Source organism: Carex rostrata, chromosome 4, assembly GCF_964058835.1.
Source record: "Carex rostrata chromosome 4, lpCarRost1.2, whole genome shotgun sequence".
NCBI classification, from domain to species: domain Eukaryota; kingdom Viridiplantae; phylum Streptophyta; class Magnoliopsida; order Poales; family Cyperaceae; genus Carex; species Carex rostrata.
This window is the reverse complement of record NC_135921.1, coordinates 11,802,149-11,824,623: the sequence shown is the minus strand read 5'-3', so window position 1 is coordinate 11,824,623 and position 22,475 is coordinate 11,802,149. Positions and strand designations below refer to the sequence as shown.

General features: G+C 34.5%; 1 protein-coding gene and 1 pseudogene across 3 annotated transcripts; both read right to left on the bottom strand.

Moving 5' to 3' along the window:
- Positions 1-303: 303 nt before the first annotated feature.
- On the bottom strand, positions 304-2,180 carry LOC144553248 (EPD1-interacting receptor-like cytoplasmic serine/threonine-protein kinase 5A; annotated as a pseudogene).
- Positions 2,181-3,584: 1,404 nt separating this feature from the next.
- On the bottom strand, positions 3,585-20,924 carry LOC144553383 (serine/threonine-protein kinase RIPK-like). Of its 3 annotated transcripts, none has more exons than XM_078301519.1 (5): positions 20,508-20,921; positions 5,659-5,797; positions 5,431-5,567; positions 4,564-4,687; positions 3,585-4,468 (listed from the first exon to the last, which is right to left on the bottom strand). In XM_078301519.1, exons 1-5 carry the CDS (start codon positions 20,871-20,873, stop codon positions 3,873-3,875), a joined length of 1,362 nt encoding a protein of 453 aa, XP_078157645.1. In that variant the 5' UTR covers positions 20,874-20,921; the 3' UTR covers positions 3,585-3,872. The 3 variants fall into 3 exon arrangements, with proteins under 3 accessions (XP_078157645.1, XP_078157646.1, XP_078157647.1); XM_078301520.1 differs by lacking the exon at positions 20,508-20,921 and adding an exon at positions 6,122-6,554; XM_078301521.1 differs by lacking the exons at positions 3,585-4,468; positions 4,564-4,687; positions 5,431-5,567; positions 5,659-5,797 and adding exons at positions 18,561-19,186; positions 19,277-19,400; positions 19,946-20,082; positions 20,175-20,313 and having other exon boundaries at positions 20,508-20,924.
- Between the last annotated feature and the right edge of the window lie 1,551 nt (positions 20,925-22,475).

Here is a 22,475-nt window from a genome sequence, read left to right as displayed (position 1 = left end):
TTGATTGGATTATTTGTTACATTCTTTCTAATAAATCAAATTATATTATATTCCATCTACTTTCAAAGAAATATATTCAACATTTCTAATATTTCAATATAAAAAATTAAAAATTTAAAAAATTTCTGTTTTGCAAAAAAAAAAAAAAAACTCAAACCGTGGAAAATTTCTACGGTTTGGAATTAAAATTTCAAGCCGTAAAATTTTTTCATGGTTTGGAAATTTTTATTAAATTGGCTCAAACATCATTATTATTATTAAAAGATTTAGCTAATTGGATATTTTTAAAAATGTCGGCATCATCTCCCTTCATTTTATCACAATCCTCATCTGCCTAGGGTACCATAAAAACAAAAGATCCCATAGGTAAATCTTTTATCTGTAAAAGAGGTTCCAACGCATCAACCACCTCTTTCATCTGAGGTCTCGGTTTCGTTTTGCTACTCAAGCACAAGTAGGCCAATAAGGCTGCCTTTTGTGCAGCCTCTGTGGAGTAACTACCCTGTAGATTTGGGTCCATAATTTTGTGAAACTTGTTGGGTGTATTCAAATAAGGTCTCGCCCAATCAACTAAGTTTTGTTTGTCGGTGCGCCGGTTCCAGTCCATGCAACTTCTATCCGTTAATAGCTCCAACAGAACCATTCCAAAGTTGTACACATCACTTTTAGCCGAGACATGTCCTGAAAATTGTATAGGAATAGTTAAGTTCCAAGTTTTAATAATGTTTGTAGGTAAATTTTCATACCAAACACGATGAACTCAGGAGCACCATAGCCATCGAATCCAAGAAGACATTCGGAGACATATGTAGCATCACCTTGCAGGTCATCTCTTGCCAAACCAAAGTCTAGCTTAGCTGTGTAATCCTGAAAATTGAAGCAAATAAATTTTAGTCAATTGTGATTGTAGTATCTATAATTTCTCCGTTTTCTGTTATAGTGTTATGTGAATCTAATTTTATTCTAGAAGTTGCTAAGTCTGGCCAAAAGTCAAACTTTGTAACTCATAGAAACAAATAAAAGTAGTTATAACAACACTGTTTTTTTTTTTTTGTCAAAAGATGAAATATTGAAATCCAAATAATTGAGTATATATATACTAATAGTAATAACTGAAGAAATTCAGATCGTGATTTTTAATTCTCACCTAGTCCAGCAGTATATATATGAAGGCTTGAAATCACAGTAAATAAGAGGCTTCTCGGCATCATGGAGATAAGCAAGTCCCTTGGCTGCTTCTACTGCTCTTAAGTCTTTGCGACCATGAAAGAGGTTTAATCAGACCTGCACCAATCCCCAAATTAAATTATAACATTCAGAGTTTCAGACATAATTAAATCCAAAATTAACAAAATTATAGAAAATAAATGAATTCCACTTGCTCTCGAATAGATCATTTTCTAAGCTGCCGCGTGGCATGTGTTCATAAAGCAGCATCCTGTGTTGCTCACAGCAATAACCAATTAATTTCACCAAATTGGGATGTCTATATTGAACCAGACATATAACTTCAGCCTTCAAAACAAAATTACAGGAAACACAAATTGGTCACATATATTACATAGGAAAACAGAAGTAAAAAAAGCTATTTAATTAATAAACCAAATATCCCATTCATGATAAAAGTTCATAAGGTTGTATGAATAACTAACTGTATCTCAGGTTATGGTATCATGCAAGTCAAGTCCATACCGGTCCGGTACCAAGTGAATTTCTACCTTTTCTATTTTTGCCTGTGGGGTTATATGTCTAGAATGTTTAATTGATATCAGGCCAGTTGAAGGTACATTTTGCAACAAAGGCATGAAAAATTTCACTCACTGTCCATTCCCTGTGATCTTTTGTTTTATGTATATTTTTGAGGTACTTGACCACCATGTGTTGTGCCTCCAAACCGGGTCTGAGATTTTCAGGCAAGAACCCTTTGTAGACAGGTCCGAACCTGCCAGATCTATGATGTTGCTATTGGACAAGTTGTGGGTAACGGTTTTCATCTTGGCAAAGGTGAATTCGTGAAAGTTTAAAGACAAGTCTTGCGGGGAAAATGGAATGTCAGAAATGGAATTGCTTGAACTGGCGGAGGTTGAGTCCTTGTGCCTTTTCGTTTCCTTATCAATGGAGCTCTGATGAGAATTTCTCGTGCAACCCATGAAACATGACTTCCAGGAACTCATTGCCATGTTCTCTAATCACTTTAAATTACGGTTGTGTGTGTGCACGAGAGGGAGAGACAGAGGGAGGGAGAGAGAAGAAGAGATTCATAATAAACTTAAATTGGCTGAATTTTTCAACGCGCCAAAAGAAATACATTTTATTATGAGCATTTCTTGGAAGAAAAGAAATTGAATCGAATAAAATGATGATATAATTTCGGACCTTCCAATTTTATGAAAAAAAAAATTAAAAACATAAATCATTGATCTGAAAGGTAGATCAAGATCAGGAATTAAAACTCTTTGTTTAAAGTTCATCCAACTATTTTGAAGATTTCAAAATTAAGATCCCAATTTATTTCAGCGAGTCTGAACTCAGAACCTGTACCTGACAAACGGTGTACAAAGGATAATCAAAACGGGCCTTCATAATACACAGTTAAAATGGGCCATCTGCATTTTTCGGCCCATATATTACCAATTTACATCTGCTTTATTCAACCCAAAAACCGGAGCTTGCTTCTGTAATCAGCTTTTACTAATTTCTTTGATTTCCCAGGACCCGGCCCATGGTTTTGAAAGACGGTAAAGTTTGCTGCAGCGCGCGCTCGCGCACGCGCACGCGCACGCGTATATTTAAAAAGTGGCAAAGCTATCAGTTTTATTAGAAATTAATTGTTCAAATCATACCACAATCCAGTACTATAAGGATATTATGTCACACATAATTCCAACTAACATCACCTAACATCAGCATGACATTCAATTGCCCACAAACAACCACAGAATTATAAATACCAAGTCTTAGCAACTGCACACAGGCAATATAAAACACAATGTTACGACCTCTTCCACCAGACAAGACTTACACGTTATATATATATATATGTGAGAACTAAATGCAAATTATGCAAATGTTGATTACCATTAGAACCCCTTGAAGTACATCAATGTTTTACAAGTGAAATAATAGAACCACCTAACCGTTTTACATTGACCTTCTTTAAATATTATCATATTTCTTTCTAACCAAATTGTCAATAAAAATGTTCTTATAATCAATTCATCAGTAATTTTATTATCTTTGAAAGGTGTACACCTATCCAAACCCCAATAACCCCTTACTGTAATGCAATTAAATTGAAAATTATTATAATTAGCTAGCCAAATCCATAAACATTAATAGATAGAGCAATTAACGAACAAAAAATCTATTGTTTCAAGTTATTCCACTTTTAAGTAATTTCTTTTATTGAACCGACCAAAGACAAGTCCTAATTTTTAAAACGAATATCCTTGATAAGTAATTTCTGTGATTGAACCGATCAAAGCCAAGCCCTAATTTTTACACGAATTGGTGCCTACCATGTAACTAAAAATCTGAACTTTTTAACTCCCCTAAACTCAAGACACTAATTCATAATAAGAATGCACAGTAGAAATAAATCTTTCAAATCATAACTGATACTACAATACATATGCACACGGCAATCGTTCCTATCAAACCAACAGTTCTCAACCATGCTATATTAAAATTTTGAAGATATTCTCTGTACAACTGTACCGTGACATACAATAACAGAAAAAAAAGTCAGTCGCACGACAACAGTACATACACTCTCACAAATTTTATTTGACGGACAACTCCCTGACAATATATACACCCTCATACCTATGTACATCCATTTTTTTACCCGAGTTCACAATCATTCTTACAGGCTAAATTGACGTCTCACTTCCCAAACTTTCCCTAGAGCGATGGTGTCTACTACCCCTGTGATGATGTCGTCTCAGAGAATCCTCACTCAAATCCTTTTCTTCTCTTTGAAGGCCACCTTCAGCACGAACTACCGAGTGTACGTGCCTTCTTCTTCTTCTTCTGCGATCATGGCGTTCTCTTCTCTCTTGATCCATTCCGGCAACCAAGTTTTCATCATCGGCCTTCATATTATCACAATCCTCATCCACCTCAGGCACACTAAAAACAAAAGTTCCCATAGGTAACTCTTTTATCCGTAAAAGAGGTTCCAACACATCGACCACCTCTTTCATCCGGGGTCTTGGGTTTGGTTTGTTACTCAAGCACAGGTACGCCACTAAGGCTGCCTTTTGTGCGGCCTCTGTGGAGTAATTATCCTGTAGATTTGGGTCCATAATTTTGTGAAACTTGTCAGGCCTCTTCAAATAAGGTCTCGCCCAATCAACTAAGTTTCGTTCGCGGGCACGCCGGTTCTCGTCTAGGCAACGTCTACCCGTTAACAGCTCCAACAGAACCACTCCAAAGCTATATACATCACTTTTAGCCGTGAGATGTCCTGAAAATAGTATAGGAATAGATAAATTACAAGTCTCCACTAAAAGTATATATACTCAACAGAAAAAGCGAATGTTTGTAGGTGCATTTTCATACCAGTCATGAAGTAGTCAGGAGCAGCATAGCCATGTGTTCCCATAACACGCGTTGAGACATGTGTAGCATCACCTTGCGGGCCATCTTTTGCCAAACCAAAGTCTGAAAGCTTAGCTGTGTAATCCTGCAAATTGAAGCAATAAAGTTTAATCAAATTGTGATTTTGGCATCTATTATTGCTACTTAATTTTTTCATTATGTGAATCTAATTTTATTCTAAAAGTTGCTAAGTCTAGGGGCGGATCAAGTAAGCCAAGGGTGCTTAGCCACCTGGTGATTTTAAAAAAATTAATCATGTATATTGAAATTAATTGAAGTTTTATTTTTATTTTTTATATAGTTCAGCCCTCTTCATTAAAATGTTAAAAAAAAATTGAAAATTTTTTTTATATAGTTCAAACCACCGGTTAGAATTTGTTGAGAATTGATATTGTATCAAGGGTGTTTTGGCAAAAGAGTAATTAGAGAATAGTTAGGGTTCTCTATGTAATATGTACTAACTATATATCCCAATTTGGGAATCAATGAAATTAGGTTTTGAATTACAATTGAATTTCATTTTGTGGTTGTGGAGACTTTAGTTCGAATTCCAGTGGCCACATATACATACTATGCATTTTTATATCTCAGCCTCCCAATCAAAATTTTCTAATTCCACCTCTGATGAAGCCTCATGGCCAAAAGTCAAACTTTATAACTCATAGTAGGTGACGGCTAAAAGGTAAACCTCATAGAAGGAAATACGAGTAGTTATGAGTTATGACAACAATCCATTTTTTCCAAAGATGAATCATGAATATTAAAATCCAAATAATTGAGTATATACTAATAACTGAAGACATTCAGATGGTGATTTATAATTCATACAGAGTCAAGCAGTATATTTGAAGCCTTGAAATCACGGTAAATAAGAGGCTTATCGGCATCATGGAGAAATGCAAGTCCCTTGGCTGCTTCTACTGCAATCTTAAGTCTTTGCAACCATGAAAAAGGTTCAATCAGACCTGCACCAATCCAAACCAAATTAAATTTAGCATTCAGACATAATTAAACCCAAACTTAACAAAACTATATGAAAAAAATGAATCAAGTTACTTTTCATGAATAGATGATTTTCTAAGCTGCCACGTGGCATGTATTCGTATACCAGCATCCTGTGCTTCTTCTCACAGCAATAACCAATTAATTTTACCAAATTGGGATGTCTATATTGACCCAGACATCTAACTTCAGCCTTCAAAACAAAATTAAAAAGAATCACAATTAGTCCCATTTATTACAGAGAAAAACAGTTAGTAAAAAAGCTAAAAAAACCAAAATATCCCGTTCAGGCTAAGTTGAATTCATTTTTTTTCTACTGTTAAATTTGGGTTTAATTATGTAAAAAACAGAAGTATGGTAAATTTCCCGTTGATGGTATATATTTATAAGGTTGAATGAATAACTGTTTCTCAGTTTGTGTTACAACAAGTGGATTTCTTCAATTTTTCCCTTTCTGTCTGTGGGGTTTGATGTCTGGAATGTTTAATTGATGTCAAACATGAAAAATCTCACTCACCATCCATTCCTTGTGACCTTGATTTCCTTCTTGATCAAGGTACTTGATCGCCACGTGTTGCGCCTCCAAACCGGGTCTGAGTTTATCGGGCAAGAACCCTTTATAGACAGGTCCGAACCCGCCTGACCCTAAGAAGTTCCTACTGGAGAAGTACTGGGTAACGGAATTCATTTCGGCAAAGGTGAATTCGTGAAGTTTCGATCGGGCGAGTAAACTTGGATACAAGTCTTGCTGAGGAATTGGAATGTTGGAATTGCTTGGACGGCCGGAGCTTGAGTCCTTGAGCCTTTTCGGATAAAAGTATCCCGTGCAACGCATGAAAAATGACTTCCAGGAACTCATTGCCATGTTCACAAACCGCTTTAGATTACGGCGTGCGCACCAGTCACCATGAGGGAGAGAGGATACTCATTCCGTTTATATAGGGAGAGAAGAAAGATGCTTCACAGCTAGAAAATCCGAAGTCCAAACTCGGGTCTCGTGAAAGAAATGACGGAAGTGCCCCTTGACGGGGCAAAGAAAGAGAAAAGAAATGAAAATAGGGAGGAATGGTCATGGAGGACTCGTATCCTCTGCATTAACTTAAAAAGGAATCTTTTGTATTAATAAATCTGAACCGTCCGATAAGTTCCAAGATTCGTGTAAACTAGATCCACACTAATATTAAAGACTCCTATGTTTTAGGCCGGAGCCGGATGGGCTCCGTTTACAATCAGACGGCCCATATGTATTAACTCAAAAGATACTCTTTTGAGTTAACGCAGACGATGCGGACTAGGTCACGTATGGGTCACCAATCCTCTGAGATATCTCATATTTTGCGTGACTTTTTGGAAAATCTCAACCGTTCCAATACGTTCTGCGAGAATCTCAAAGCTCAAATAATACTGGCCCACTGCGTCACCCCGAATAGACACCGGACACGTCGGTCACGCAAAATATGAGATATCTCAGAGGATACGCACTCTCATTCCGCCGATCCCGGGGGAAGGAAGCTGAAATGAAGAAAGTGCCCCTTGACGGGGCAAAGAAAGAGAGACGAAATGAAACTAGCGATGGGTCATGGGGTCATCCTCCGTGGTGGTGAGGAACAGAGGAAGCTTAAATGAAATGACGAAAGTGCCCGTTAACGGGGGAAAGAAACCGAACTCCTAGAGGGGATGGTGACGAAAGTGCCCATTTTTATTTAAACTGCATAAATCCCTTTTCTTCTCCTTTTTTATTGAAACTGCATAAATGATAAATCCTGTTATTGGTTGGTCAATCTAGTTCCTATTTTTATATATCGGATTGACTTTGATTATGTACAATTTAAACCGCTTGATTTGGGCCCTTGTTTCAGATGAACATTTGGTTGTTTGCCGACATTTTTATTTTTACCCAATTAAAAAATTATTTTAATAATAATAACCAAGGTTTATCAAAAATTTTAAAAATACCCAATCCGTGGAATTTTTCCACGGACCCAACTTTCTTTTTTTAAAAAAAAAAAAAAAAACAGAAATTTGTATTTATTTTTTGTATTGAAATATTAGAAATATTGGATATATTTCTTTGAAAATAGATGGAATACAATATAATTTGATTTATTAGAAAGACTGCAATAAATAACCCGGATCAATATTTTTCAGGTCGGATTTTTCGCGGCTATAAGAAAAATTAATATATTTCTTTATGTATTATTGGAAAAAAAATAAAAATGCTTAGATTCCGAGTTATTGATCCCGGTTCAAAAGTCACTTCTATGTAATCTATAAAATATTATGATCTTTCTAGTACATTTAATTTATTAAAAGTTATATCTATTTTGAAAAAAAAAAAAAAACTTTAATTTATTTAATAATTATTATTCAAAAATAATTCTCAAAATAGATAAAACTTTTAATAAATTAAATGTACTAGAAAGATCATAATATTTTCTAGATTACATAGAAGTGACTTTTGAACCGGGATCAATAACTCGGAATCTAAGCATTTTTATTTTTTTCCAATAACACATAAAGAAATATATTAATTTTTCTTACAGCCGCGAAAAATCCGACCTGAAAAATATTGATCCGGGTTATTTGTTGCAGTCTTTCTAATAAATCAAATTATATTGTATTTCATCTATTTTCAAAGAAATATATCCAATATTTCTAATATTTCAATACAAAAAATAAAAAATAAATACAAATTTCTGTTTTAAAAAAAAAGAAAAAAAAGAAAAAAGTTGGGCCCGTGGAATTTTTCCACGGGTGGGAATTAAAATTCCAACCCGTGAAAAAATTCCACGGGTTGGGTATTTTTAAAATTTTTGATAAACCTTGGTTATTATTATTAAAATAATTTTTTAATTGGGTAAAAATAAAAATGTCGGGTTGTTTGCTTCTTGCTTTAAAATTAAAAAAAACTTGTGTTTACCACTTCCAAATTCCGGCCATTTTTATTAATATCCTTAAAAAAAAATTTAAAAATAACCCTATATTTAATTTTTTTTATTAAAAATGCCCAAACCGCCAGGCCCACAGGCGGCCCAAAACACAAGCGGACCGCCCGTGGCTGGGGCGCTCCATACCAACTAGCGGAGCGCCCCATGGTCTTTTTATTTTTATTTTTTTTATTTTTAGAGATCTTAGTATTTTGATTTGAATAATTTTGTGAAAAAAAGTTTTCTTATTTAGAGTGTATGCCAAACAATAAAATATTTGATATATTTACGAAGCGATGTCGTAAATTTTTATAACTTTGATAATTTCTATTTTTATTTTTTTGGTGAACTTTGATTTTATTTGTCAGTTGGATATCACAAGTCTAAATATAACACTAATAAGGACTTGGCCTTTATTATGGTTTTTATAATATATGTATAACACACACACACACACACACACACACACACACAGACACAGACACAGACACATACACATACATATAGATATACATATACTAGTATTTTGATTTAAATAATTTTGTGAAGAAAAAGTTCTCTTGTTTAGAGTGTATGCCAAAAAATAAAACATTTGGATATATTTATGAAGTGATGTCGTAAATTCATATAATATGCAATAATTTTTTTTCTACGAAATTGATTTGCAGTGGTTCGTATAAAAGTTATACAAATTCAATTAATTTTATGTATAAATATTTTCTTATAATTTTGAACGAAAATTTTAACTGAGAATTTTTATTTTTTATTATGTATGCACACATATGTTGATGAATGTCATTTGGAGATGCAATATGTTGGAGATCTTTAACCAAGAGACATCATGTTATGGATCACATGCATACTCTTTTTTTGATATGTTGGATCTAATACGTCTTAGTTTGTATGAAATTTCGGTCCAAACTAGATCATAACCAAGCATTTTGGCAATTTGAGTCCAACTTTGGGCCAAAGCTTGATCATGTGGTTACTAAGTGGTAAGGATATAACTTTTATACAAACATTGTATTGGATCCTGAGAAGTATATGTTATGTTTAATTACATGAGATTGCATGTACAAAAGGCTTTGTATATATATATGTTGCATGAATTGTAATCTTCTACCTTTTTTTGTTACTAACTAATATCAAATTATAATTGTAGTATGGACCAAATCAAAAGTGTATGTGTATATGTATACTAATATTATTTGTTAGTTGGATATCACAAGTCTAAATATAACACTAATTAAGGACTTGGCCTTTATTCAAAATAGTAGTTTAGAGCTACTAAAATAATGTGTATATATGTAGCTTTGTATATGTATATGTTGGGTTTTGACGGTTCAAACCCATTGATTAAGTTTGTTGGGTTTTGACGGTTCAAACCCAATTTATTTGCTTAAGCTGCGGAAAGAGTAAAACAAAATTTTTTACATCTAACTTAAGCTACGGATTAAATGAATCAAGAAGATCTGTTTAATCCTATTTACAGATCTACTCCATAATTGATTTTCTAAAGCTTTAATCTATTTACCAATTAAATAGATTAATATAACAATTTATACATTGTTTTCAAATCACAGTTGGAATGCAGACCGAGCGAGAAGAGCTACATCGGGAATGACTCGTCTCGGAGCATCAGACGTCTGATGCCTCTATCGGTTATCCACCAGGACTAACCAGAGAGCGGTTTATTTCTTTTGCCAGAAATACTATAAATCACGGAATTCTACAAAAATACTATTCACAGAGAAAAAGACGAAAACCCGTAAACACGAATTTTCGGTTACTCAGTTTCACAACTAAGCAAAACTGACATACCGCGAAATTTGGGAAAACACTGTTCATCAATCCCGTAAATATACTTCACAACAACCCGCAAGATTATACGTCAACTACGTATAACTTTTTTTTCTCAACCAAAACACTATTTGGGAGAGAAACCGAGGAAGAGAGAAAATACCGATTCGTTTCGACACAAAACGATATGAGTGAATTAGTGGTTTTTCTCTCTACATGCACCCCTCTATTTATAGCCTCTAAAATGGTGTGAAAAGACCAAAATACCCCTATGACAAGGCATGCCACCTAGGGGGTGAGGTGTCATGTGGATAGGATTGATGACGTGTCATCTGGATAGGATCGATGACGTGTCATGCGGATAAGGACGAATCTGAAAAGACCCGAATGCCCTCGGCCCGAATACAAATAATATTCGTATAATTATTCTGAACAATTATATTTCTTGCGGTTGTTGTTTCGGTAACTTTTATACAACGTAACGTGTACGTTTATAAATTAACCGTTGTTTCTGCTTGTCATTTTTATATGACATTTATAATTTAATTATATCACGTATAATTAATTATAACCATCTTACTATTGATCATAACCAATTTATAATCAATCACAATAAGATTCTCCGATTAACTCCTATATGGTGTGACCCAATAGGATCTGTGTTATGTTGGTAAATAGAATTAAAACTGTTTTAATTTCTATAATCATGAGCGGCATCTGGCAGTATATATCATGACCATCCAATTACACAGATGATGCTGTACTGTACAATATCACGATCCAGTAAACAATTTACTTGTGTCAGTTCTTCTGTCTCATAGCTATCAGATCAGTTTCAAGGTAGATGTGTGTCATCTTTGCTAACTGAATCTTTTCTTGATCTTGAGCAGATTATCAAATATAATTACTTTTGTAATTATACCGCATGCAGATAATCTAACTCTACCAAAGGGCCCAGTGATGCTATAGCTCGTATAGAGATACGAGGGACAAATAGTATTATTGGTAAACTATCACTTCCTCAGCTAAGCTATACATATGGAAAAGCTACCGATATGACTGCTTTTTACGGACAACGTTAGATAACAATCACACATATATATTTCTCAGTGGGAACGATAAATACCTCATACTTTATAACCAGTCACTGAATGAAAACATAAATGACACGAACACAATTCTATTTAATGTTTCATTCGTGTCAAGTGGTTTGTAAAACTTAACAATCAAATACCATGTTCCTAGAACATGTATCTATGTGATTAAAATGACATCTCGTGTCAAGTGGTTTGTAAAACTTAACCATCTTTTAATCAACATACTAACCTTACAGCGGTAATTAGTGTTCCTGCTAATTACCTTGGTCAGTGACCTTTTAAGAGTATATATCATCTATATTATGGAGTTTCACAATTTCAGTAATGAACTCGAAATGATCCATAAATGCAATAATACTCAAGGCAACAAAATGATATAAACATTCAATTCATGAACAAAGCTTTATGATAATTTATCATATTATTGACTTCTAGATTATTACAAACTAAAAGTATATGTATCTGTGTGTGTGTGTGTGTGTGTGTGTGTGTGTGTGTGTGTTATACATATTTTATAAAAACCATAATAAAGGCCAAGTCCTTATTAGTGTTATATTTAGACTTGTGATATCCAACTGACAAATAAAATCAAAGTTCACCAAAAAAATAAAAAAAAAATCAAAGTTATAAAAATTTACGACATCACTTCGTAAATATATCAAATATTTTATTTTTTGGCATACACTCTAAATAAGAAAACTTTTTTTTTCACAAAATTATTCAAATCAAAATACTAAGATATCTAAAAAAAAAAAAAAAAAGACCATGGGGCGCTCCGCTAGTTGGTATGGAGCGCCCCAGCCACAGGCGGTCTGCTTGTGTTTTGGGCCGCCCGTGGGCCTGGCGGTTGGGACATTTTTAATAAAAAATTAAATGTAAGGTTATTTTTAAAATTAAGTTTTTTTTAAGGATATTAATAAAAATGGCCGTCCAAATTCAGGTGTTTTTGCTAATTAATCAGTATTATCCTGCTTGGGACCAATAGATTCCATTAAATCAATGAACAATGAATGAAATTTCCTTTATTTGAAGCTTAAACTACTAGATAGATTTATATAATTCACTTATATTAGTCTGAATTATTCAACGCGTAATAAGAAATAAATTATGTTTATGGACATTCATGGAAGAAAAGCATCAATCAAACAAAATGATAATACAATTATATATTACAAGTCAAAATCATTAGACGGTTTCTCGACTAAGAATATCATATACGGAAATATTAAATTAATTATATTTATATTTGTCTAAAGTTGTTAGCTTGTTGTTCAATCAAATGTTCACAACTGTAACGTGACTAACAATAAAATTAAATCTGTCACACCACAAGAATATATACACCCTCACATTTTTTTTTTTGGTCAGACAACTCCTCGACAGTAGATACGCCCTCACATCTATATATGTACATCCACTATTTTACCCGGTCGAGTTCACAACATCCACAAGAAAAAGATCTCTTTTTGGCATCTCCAACTCCAAAACATCCTTCCTAATTAACATGAATCAAATTCAAAACACCACATCTCCATCATTCTTACAGGCTAAATTGACGCCTCACTTCCACAACTTTCCCTAGAGCAATGGTGTCTATACCTGTGATGATGCCGTCTCAGAGAATCCTCACTCAAATCCTTTGCTTCTCTACGAAGGCCACCTTCAGCATGGACTGCCGAGTGCACATGCCTTCTTCTTCTGCGATCACGGTGTTCTCTTCTCTCTTGATCCTCCGGTAACCAAGTTTCCATCATGGCCCTTCATATTATCACAATCCTCATCCACCTCAGGCACAGTAAGAACAAAAGTTCCCATAGGTAACTGATCTTTTATCTGTAAAAGAGGTTCCAACACATCGACCACCTCTTTCATCTTCGGTCTTGGTTTTGGTATGCTACTCAAGCACATGTACGCCACTAAGGCTGCCTTTTGTGCAGCCTCTGTGGAGTAATTACCCTGTAGATCTGGGTACATAATTTTGTGAAACTTGTTGGCCCTCTTCAAATTAATAAGGTCTCGCCCAATGAACTAAGTTCCGTTTGCGGGCGCACAGGCTCTTGTCTAGGCAACGTCTACCCGTTAACAGCTCCAACAGAACCACTCCAAAGCTGTATACATCACTTTTAGCCGTGAGATGCCCTGAAATAGTATAGGAGTAGATAAGTTACAACTCTCAACTAAAAGTATATATACTCAACAGAACAAGGGAATGTTTGTAGGTGCATTCTCATACCAGTCATTAAGTAGTCAGGAGCAGCATAGCCGTGTGTTCCCATAGGACATGTTGAGATATGTTCATCACCTTGAGGACCATCTTTTGCCAAACCAAAGTCTGAAAGCTTAGCTGTGTAATCCTGCAAATTGAAGCAATAAAGTTTAGTCAAATTGTGATTTTGGCATCTATAATTGCTACTTAATTTTTTTCCATTATGCAAATCTAATTTTATTCTATAATTTGCTAAGTGTAGGGGCAGATCAAGTAAGCCAGGGCTGCTTAGCCACCCGGTGATTTAAAAAATTTAATCATGTATATTGAAATTTTATTGAAGTATCATTTTTTTCTTTTGAATATTTTTTATATAGGTCAACCCTCTTCAAAAATGTTTAAAAAAAATTGAATTTTTTTTATATAGTTCAAGCCAGTGGTTAGAATTTCATTTTGTGGTTATGGAGACTTCAGTTCGAATTCCAGTGGCCACATATACATACTATGCATTTTATATTTCAGCCTCCCAATCTAAATTTTCTAATTCCACCCCTGATGAAGTCTGATGGCCAAAAGACAAACTTTATAAAGTAAACCTCATAAAAGGAAATAAAAGTAGTGCTTACTTTATAAAGTAAACTTTTCTAATTCTACCCATATGAAGTCTAATGGCCTATATTATGTACATATTTAATTTGATTTTTATCACGAAATAACATCAAATATCTTGTATTTTGAATATAAAGTTAATAGAATACACATATGATCAAGTTACTGCGTTTGTCTGATTTTAACTTGCAGGAAATAAAGAAAAATGAAGAAAATCGAAGAAATATGCTCAGTGCGGACACACGATTTGCGATATGGCCGCACTAAGTGCTTAGATGGATTTATGGATGCGCATCAATTTTAAAAAGGTATAATAAGTTATGCATCAAAATCTGTGCGAATGCACAGATCTTGATACAGCCACACAGAAAAAGTCACTGTAGTAGCCAGTGCTGACGCACTGTAGCCATCAGCCAAAAATGGAGCCTGAACTTAAAATGACCATAACTTTTGACTCGTAACTCCGTCTTGGACATATGACCATTTTTCGGAAAGCTAGCGAGAAGATCTACAACATGATAAACTAAAAAAAGAAATTTTGGATCCAGTGCAGACGCACTCAGTACTTAGACGAATTTTCAACACCTCAACACTTCACAGAAAAAAAAAGTCCGAGCCTAGTGCAGCCCGGGGCATCCGCACTGGACCCGCAGATAGCCAAAAAATGTGTTTTCGACAGTTTTTCTATTTCTGGCGCACCAAGGACGCGTTTTAACAGCCAAATGTGGACAAGACAATCTGGGAAACAATCCAAATATAGCACCCACTAACCCCACCTTCTAGCCTCTAAATTGGACATGGTCTTTGGCTATAAAAGAGGGTTATTTTTCATTCAAGCCAACACACACTTAGCGTAAAATTCTGCAGCCAAGGAAGTTTTTTAAGGAGAGAGAAGAAGAAGATCCGAGCAAGAAGTCGGCAAGATTGAGGGTTTTGATCCAAGAAAGGGTGTAATAATTTCCTTATTTAATTTTTTCTTATTTTTGTCAATTTTTGTAATGGATCTCACCAAAATATATTTAAAGGCATAAAGAGTATAAAATAATCACAATTTCCTATCTCCAAAATACTCATCAAGCTTTTTGGCGCCGTTGCCAGGAGTATAGTTAAATATTAAGCTTTTACTTTATAAATTTATTTCAGATTTTCTTTCACTCTTTGTTTTGGAAACTAAACTTAATTCTTTTTCAGCATTCTATGAGTCTAGGGAGAACTCTTTTTCCCACTATTTTTGAGGACGAAGAAGACGACATTCACAACATGAAAATTCCAGTTGGTGAGCGAACCGCACACATCCACAAACGAGTTATTGAGCTATTTTGCAATGTGCAACGAAAATGAACAGGTTGACATCATGGCGTGGTGGAGGAGGAATCAAAGGGCCTATCCAATGCTGGCAATGATGGCCCGCGACGTATTTGCCCTGCCCGTGTTAACCGTCCCTTCTGAAAGTTGTTTTAGTTCGGCGAACAGGATTCTCTCCGATAAACGCAGTAAGTTAGATGCAAATGTTTTTGAGAGACTTATGTTATTGAAAGATTGGATTGATGTTGATGAGCGCAAGCAACATCGAGATGAAGCATCATTATTCGAAGTCAACACTGAAGAAAGAGGTACCGAGCCGCGGCCAGAGGCTAATTCGGATTTAGACGGTGCGGAAGAGAGCGAACAATGGTATATGAATCCAAACTTCTAGATAGGTAGTGTCGGTATAAATTTCTAACCTCTTTTGATTTTTATAGTTATTTTTAAAATTATAAATTTCTAAATATTTCAATTAGTTTTTAAATTATTAATTTTAAAGAAGAATTACTAACAAAAAAAAAGTTAGAACGCCGCCTATGTTATTTTACATAGCCGGTCCCAAGCCCGGAATAAAGGAGGAGGATAACTTTTATTTTTTAATCTATTGTTTTAAAACAATTCATAATTATTTTTAAAGTAATTGATTTAAGAAATTTTTTATTTATATTTTATTATTTTAAAGTAGTTGATTTAAGATATTTTTTTATTTATATTTTATTTAACCTATTCAAAATAAATGAACGTTTAAAAAATATATTATCAATTTAAAATGAATGTTTAGAAAATATATTATCAATTTAAAATGTAAACTAAAAATTTCGAGATATAAATAAATTATGAAACTATATAATTAGAATGAGAATTTGAAAATAAAATAAAATAACTCGTGTAAAGAAATAAATAAATAGATTTGTACTTAGCTGAATAAATGTACAAATTTTCGCACGAATAATTTTTATATATAAGTTACAAATTTTATTTATTTATATACACTATTTGATATTGAACTATTCAGCTTTTTAAAATCGAATTATAAACACGTAATAATATTCGTACGACACTGTAAAAAAAAAAAAAAAAAAAGGAAAAAAACAGAAACAAAAAAATCAGAAACAAAAAACAGAAACAAAAAACAGAAAAAAAAAAAACGGGTACGGGTATACCCGGACCGGCTTACCCGTGAACCCAGACCGCCGTGCCCCCGAACCCGTGACGGACACGGGTATAAAACGGATTGGGTAGGATTTTTGAAAAAAATACCCGTGATGCCCGGTCCGTTATACCCGTCACCCGCCACGGGTTTGGCCTGGCCCGGCCCACCCTACCCGTTAGCAGAACACTAGATGGAGGGAACAAAGAGAAGAGCAGGAAGGGAAAGAAAATAAGTCCCTGATCGGACCTCATCATAGTTGTTTTCTTGCTCCAGAATAAAAAAAAAAAAAAAAATAGAGGGAACGAAGAGAAACAGAGGGGAGAGAGGGTGAACCACATATATAAAAATAAATGGTTTGTTTACTCTCAAATCAGAATGTCGAGGAGGTGAACGGCTTCTCTTCCTTTACCATTACAATTTTCTTAAAGTTATAAAAGTTTCTTGTGCTTTTCTTTTAAGATTTTCACATGGCTAATAATATTGTTTTTAATTGTACATTTTTTCGTGTTTAAAAAAAAGCGTGTTTAAAATTTCTAATCATAATTTTTTTTACAGAAATTCAGTGTTTTTTTTTCTATAAATAAATTTATTTTCTTAGACAGAGACGGAATACGGAGAACAAAAACAACGTTAATTTTTGTAGTTCATAACTACTCTAAAATAGGTTAGGCATTTCTCGCTTGAATTATGCCCTCAGATGAGGCTGCATCATGCCGTTGAGAAAGGTGTAGGTCCGATGCCCATCGGACCTAGTTTGGTTTTGATGGACAGATATACCGTCTAATTTGCTTCAGGATTTGTGCGCATGAATATTAAAGCAGACGCGGAAGTTCTGACGCGAATCCTAAAGTCAATCTGACAGTGAGTGAACCCGTTGGAACCAAAGTAGGTCCGATGCCCATCGAACCTACTCTGTTTCCCATGCCGTCATATCCTCTCATAGTAATCAAATATAACAATAATTGAAGTATATTTAAAAAATGAATAACATACTAATATGTTAATGCATAAGTTAATTGTTAAAAATCGATACCACAATCCGGTACTACAAGGATATCACACCTACCTGAAATTATTTCTAACAAATTCAAACTAACATCACCTAACGTAACAATTACCAAAATTGCACAACATTCAATTTCCTACGAACAACCACAGAAGTCTTAAAAACTGCAAATAGATAATATAAAACTTAAATTTAAGAGCATCTCCATCCCAACAGCTTTAATTGATTTATAAATAACTGATAATTACTAAACAGAAATCAAGTCTCTCTTAATTTATAAACCTCCACATCACTGAAATTGAAATTAGAGTTGCTATTAAGGTCCCGTCAGCAATTAAAGAAGTCAACAATTTCACCAGCATGAAGTTTATGAAAGTTTATAAACAATTTATTAATAAGAAATTTTTCTGCATAGTTTCTAAATAAGAAATTCTCGTACATTTATGAAATCGAAATAGAAATTGTCACCACAAATTAGAAACTCTAATAATTCCAGAAATAGAGATGTTCTTATAATGTTGTGGCCTCCAGATAGATATTCTCTGCACAACTGTAACGTGACTAACAATAAAAATAAATAGATGTCACACCACAACAATATATACACCCTCACATTTTTTTTTTGTCGGACAACTCCTCGACAATATATTCCCCCTCACATCTATGTACATCCACTATTTTACCCGATCGAGTTCACAACATTCACAAGAAAAAGATTTCTTTTTGGCATCTCCCAACTCCAAAACATCCCGTGTTAACATCTCCATCCTTTTTTTTAATAATTAATACCCTAAACAAGACATGTTAGTTTCTGTGAAGGAATAAGATGGGAGTTACAAGGCCACGGATCAAGTTCAAAACACCACATCTCCATGACCCCATACTTCTTACAGGCTAAATTGACGCCTCACTTCCCCAACTTTCCCTAGAGCAATGGTGTCTATACCTGTGATGATGCTGTCTCAGAGAATCCTCACTCAAATCCTTTGCTTCTCTACAAAGGCCACCTTCAGCATGGACTGCCGAGTGCACATGCCTTCTTCTTCTGTGATCACGGTGTTCTCTTCTCTCTTGATCCTCCGGTAACCAAGTTTCCATCATGGCCCTTCATATTATCACAATCCTCATCCACCTCAGGCACAGTAAGAACAAAAGTTCCCATAGGTAACTCTTTTATCTGCAAAAGAGGTTCCAACACATCGACCACCTCTTTCATCTTGGGTCTCGGTTTTGGTATGCTACTCAAGCACAGGTACGCCACTATGGCTGCTTTTTGTGCAGCCTCTGTGGAGTAATTACCCTGTAGATTTGGGTCCATAATTTTGTGAAACTTGTCGGGCCTCTTCAAATAAGGTCTCGCCCAATCAACTAAGTTCCGTTCGCGGGCGCGCCGGTTCTCGTCTAGGCAACGTCTACCCGTTAACAGCTCCAACAGAACCACTCCAAAGCTGTATACATCACTTTTAGCCGTGAGATGTCCTGAAATATAGGAGTGGATAAGTTACAAGTCTCACTAAAAGTATATATACTCAACAGAAAAAGTGAACGTTTGTAGGTGCATTTTCCTACCAGTCATGAAGTAGTCAGGAGCAGCATAGCCGTGTGTTCCCATAACACGCGTCGATACATGTGTAGCATCACCTTGCGGACCATCTTTTGCCAAACCAAAGTCTGAAAGCTTAGCTGTGTAATCCTGCAAATTGAAGCAATAAAGTTTAATCAATTTGTGATTTTGGCATCCATTATAGCTACTTAATTTTTTCCATTATGCGAATCCAATTTTATTCTATAAGTTGCTAAGTCTAGGGGAGGATCAAGTCAAGCCAGGGTTACTTATGCACCCAGTGATTTTAAATTTTTTAATCATGTATATTGAAATTAAATTGATTTTTTAAATGTTTATATAGTTCAACCCTTTTCATAGAATGTTAAAAAAAATTGAAACTTTTTTTTTTATATAGTTCATGACTTCAAGTCAGTGGTTATAATTTCAAAGACTTCGGTTTGAAGTCTCCCAATCTAAATTTTCTAATTCCAACCCTGACCAAGTCTGATGGCCAAAAGTCAAACTTTATAACTCATAGTAGGTGACGGCCAAAAAGTAAACCTCATATATAGAAGGAAATAATAGTTATAACAACACTCCGTTTTTTCCAAAGTTAGTTGAATATTAAAATCCAAATAATTGAGTATATACTAATAACTGAAGAAATTCAGATGGTGATTTTTGATTCATACCGAGTCAAGCAGTATATTTGAGGCCTTGAAATCACGGTAAATAAGAGGCTTCTCGGCATCATGGAGAAATGCAAGTCCCTTGGCTGCTTCCACCGCAATCTTAAGTCTTTGCAACCATGAAAAAGGTTCAATCAGACCTGAACCAATCCAAACCAAATTAAATTTAGCATTCAGACATAATTAAACCCAAAATTAACAAAACTATAGGGAAAAAATGAATTCAACTTACTCTTCATGAATAGAAGATTTTCTAAGCTACCACCTGGCATGTATTCATAAACAAGCATCCTGTGCTGCTGCTCACAGCAATAACCAATTAATTTTACCAAATTGGGATGTCGATATTGACCCAGACAATTAACTTCAGCCTTCAAAACAAAATGATAAGGAATTGCAATTAGTCACACATATATTATATTGAATTTCTTCACCGGTCCGGTACCAAGTGAATTTCTTCACTTTTTCCGTTTCTGTCTAAGGGGTTTGATGTCTAGAATGTTAAATTGATGCCCGGTCAGATACAGGTACATTTTGCAACAAAGACATGAAAAACCTCACTCACCAGCCATTCATTGTGACCTTGATTTCCTTCTTGATCAAGGTACTTGACCGCCACGTGTTGCGCCTCCAAACCGGGTCTGAGTTTATCGGGCAAGAACCCTTTGTAGACGGGTCCGAACCCGCCAGCCCCTAAGAAGTTTCTATTGGTGAAAACGATTTTCATTTCGGCGAAGGTGAATTCGTGAAGGTTTGATCGGGCGAGTGCCCTTCGATACAAGTCTTTCGAAGAAAATGGAATGTCGGAAATGAAATTGCTTGAAAAGGCGGAGCTTGGGTCCTCGGGTCTTTTCCCCTCTTTCTCAGTCGAGCTCTGATAAAAGTATCCCGTGCAGCCCATGAAAAATGATTTCCAGGAACTCGTTGCCATGTCTCAAATCGCTTGCACGAGAAGGAACGACGCAGGTAGGGAGAGAGAAGAAGAGATGCTTTATAGGGAGAGAATCAGACTATCCGGGATGCTCTACAGACTACAGCTAGTGGATCGAAAGTCCAAACTCGGGTCATGGGACTGGAGAAATGACGAAAATGCCCTTAACGGGGCTCAGAGAAACGAAGTTTGAAGTAAAATATGGTCATAACGGCCATTTAATCGGTTTAATTCGTAGTCATACGAATACACTTAACGGATGCATGTTTGTGTATGAAAAATGATTAATCGACTGTTTTATTATTTAATTATTTATTTATTCTTGTTAATTTTCGTTTATTTTTGTTTATGCTAGTAAATATTTGTTTTTGAGATTTTTTTTTTCTATGATAGTGTGATAATAAGTTTTATAAATCATGTTTTGTAGTTTTATTTGTATTTGAACATACATTCAATGTTTTTTATATATGTTTTTTTTCTTCTGACTTACTTTGAAATTGATTAATTCTTCTGTTATTTATATACCACATATTTTTCTTACTTACTGATATAATGTTTTCAATTAGTACGATATGTTCATTTATGAAACTAAGTTGTCATCATAAATTAAATTTAGTGATTTATGTTTGAATGTTATATTTCTTTTAAATAATATGTTATTAGTAATTGAAAATGCTTAATTCTTGAATTTATTTTTTCATTAAATAAATGTGTTACTTACACATGAAAATTCTTATGCTTTTAGAAAACATAAACGTAATGTTATGTTATAATAATGGAACTAAGTTAAATTAAGTTTATTTAATAAGTTTAATGAGTTAAATAAATTATGATATATATACATAAATTTAATAAAAATATTAAATTATTCATATAATTCCGATTAATTGACCGCATACCGATTAATCACTTGACGGTATTTCATCCATCTGACGACCGCATACCGTTATTTACAACACTCGGTTAAACTAGGGATGGGATCCTGTTCTTCTACATTTTTATTGAAACTGCACGAATCATGTTGTGGTTGGTCAACCTAATTTACATCAGGTTATCCAGATTGTTAGTCTTTTATAGGTCGGATTGACTTTGATGCTGATAAGTGTGTTTTGGATTTCGAGTCTTCCAGACATGATTTTGCTTTTAGGACGTGTTCGGCGTTCTAAGTGGGAATAGGAATATGAATATCAACTGAAAAATTACTGTTTACATGGGAAAAAAATCAGTTTGAATGAATTTTCTTTTTTCCACGTGAATAGTATCACGCCGAACAGACCCTTAGAGAGCCACTTGAATAATTTTCAACCCACCACTCCATTAGCTACATGATTTCGCTTTTAGAGAGCCACTTGAATAATTTTCCACCCACCATTCCATTAGCTACATTCATGCTGCAAAGAAAATCCAAAATTTAGGTTAGCTACATAATAATTCGTATCTAAAATGAAAATCTGGATCCTCCCATTTGCTTTAAAATTCATACGAACTAGATCCACACTAATATTAAAGGGCATCTGAATTATATACTGTAATCGAATTGGCTCCGTTTAAAATCAAACGGTGAGTTAACTCAAAAGATACTCTTTGGAGTTGATGCAGATG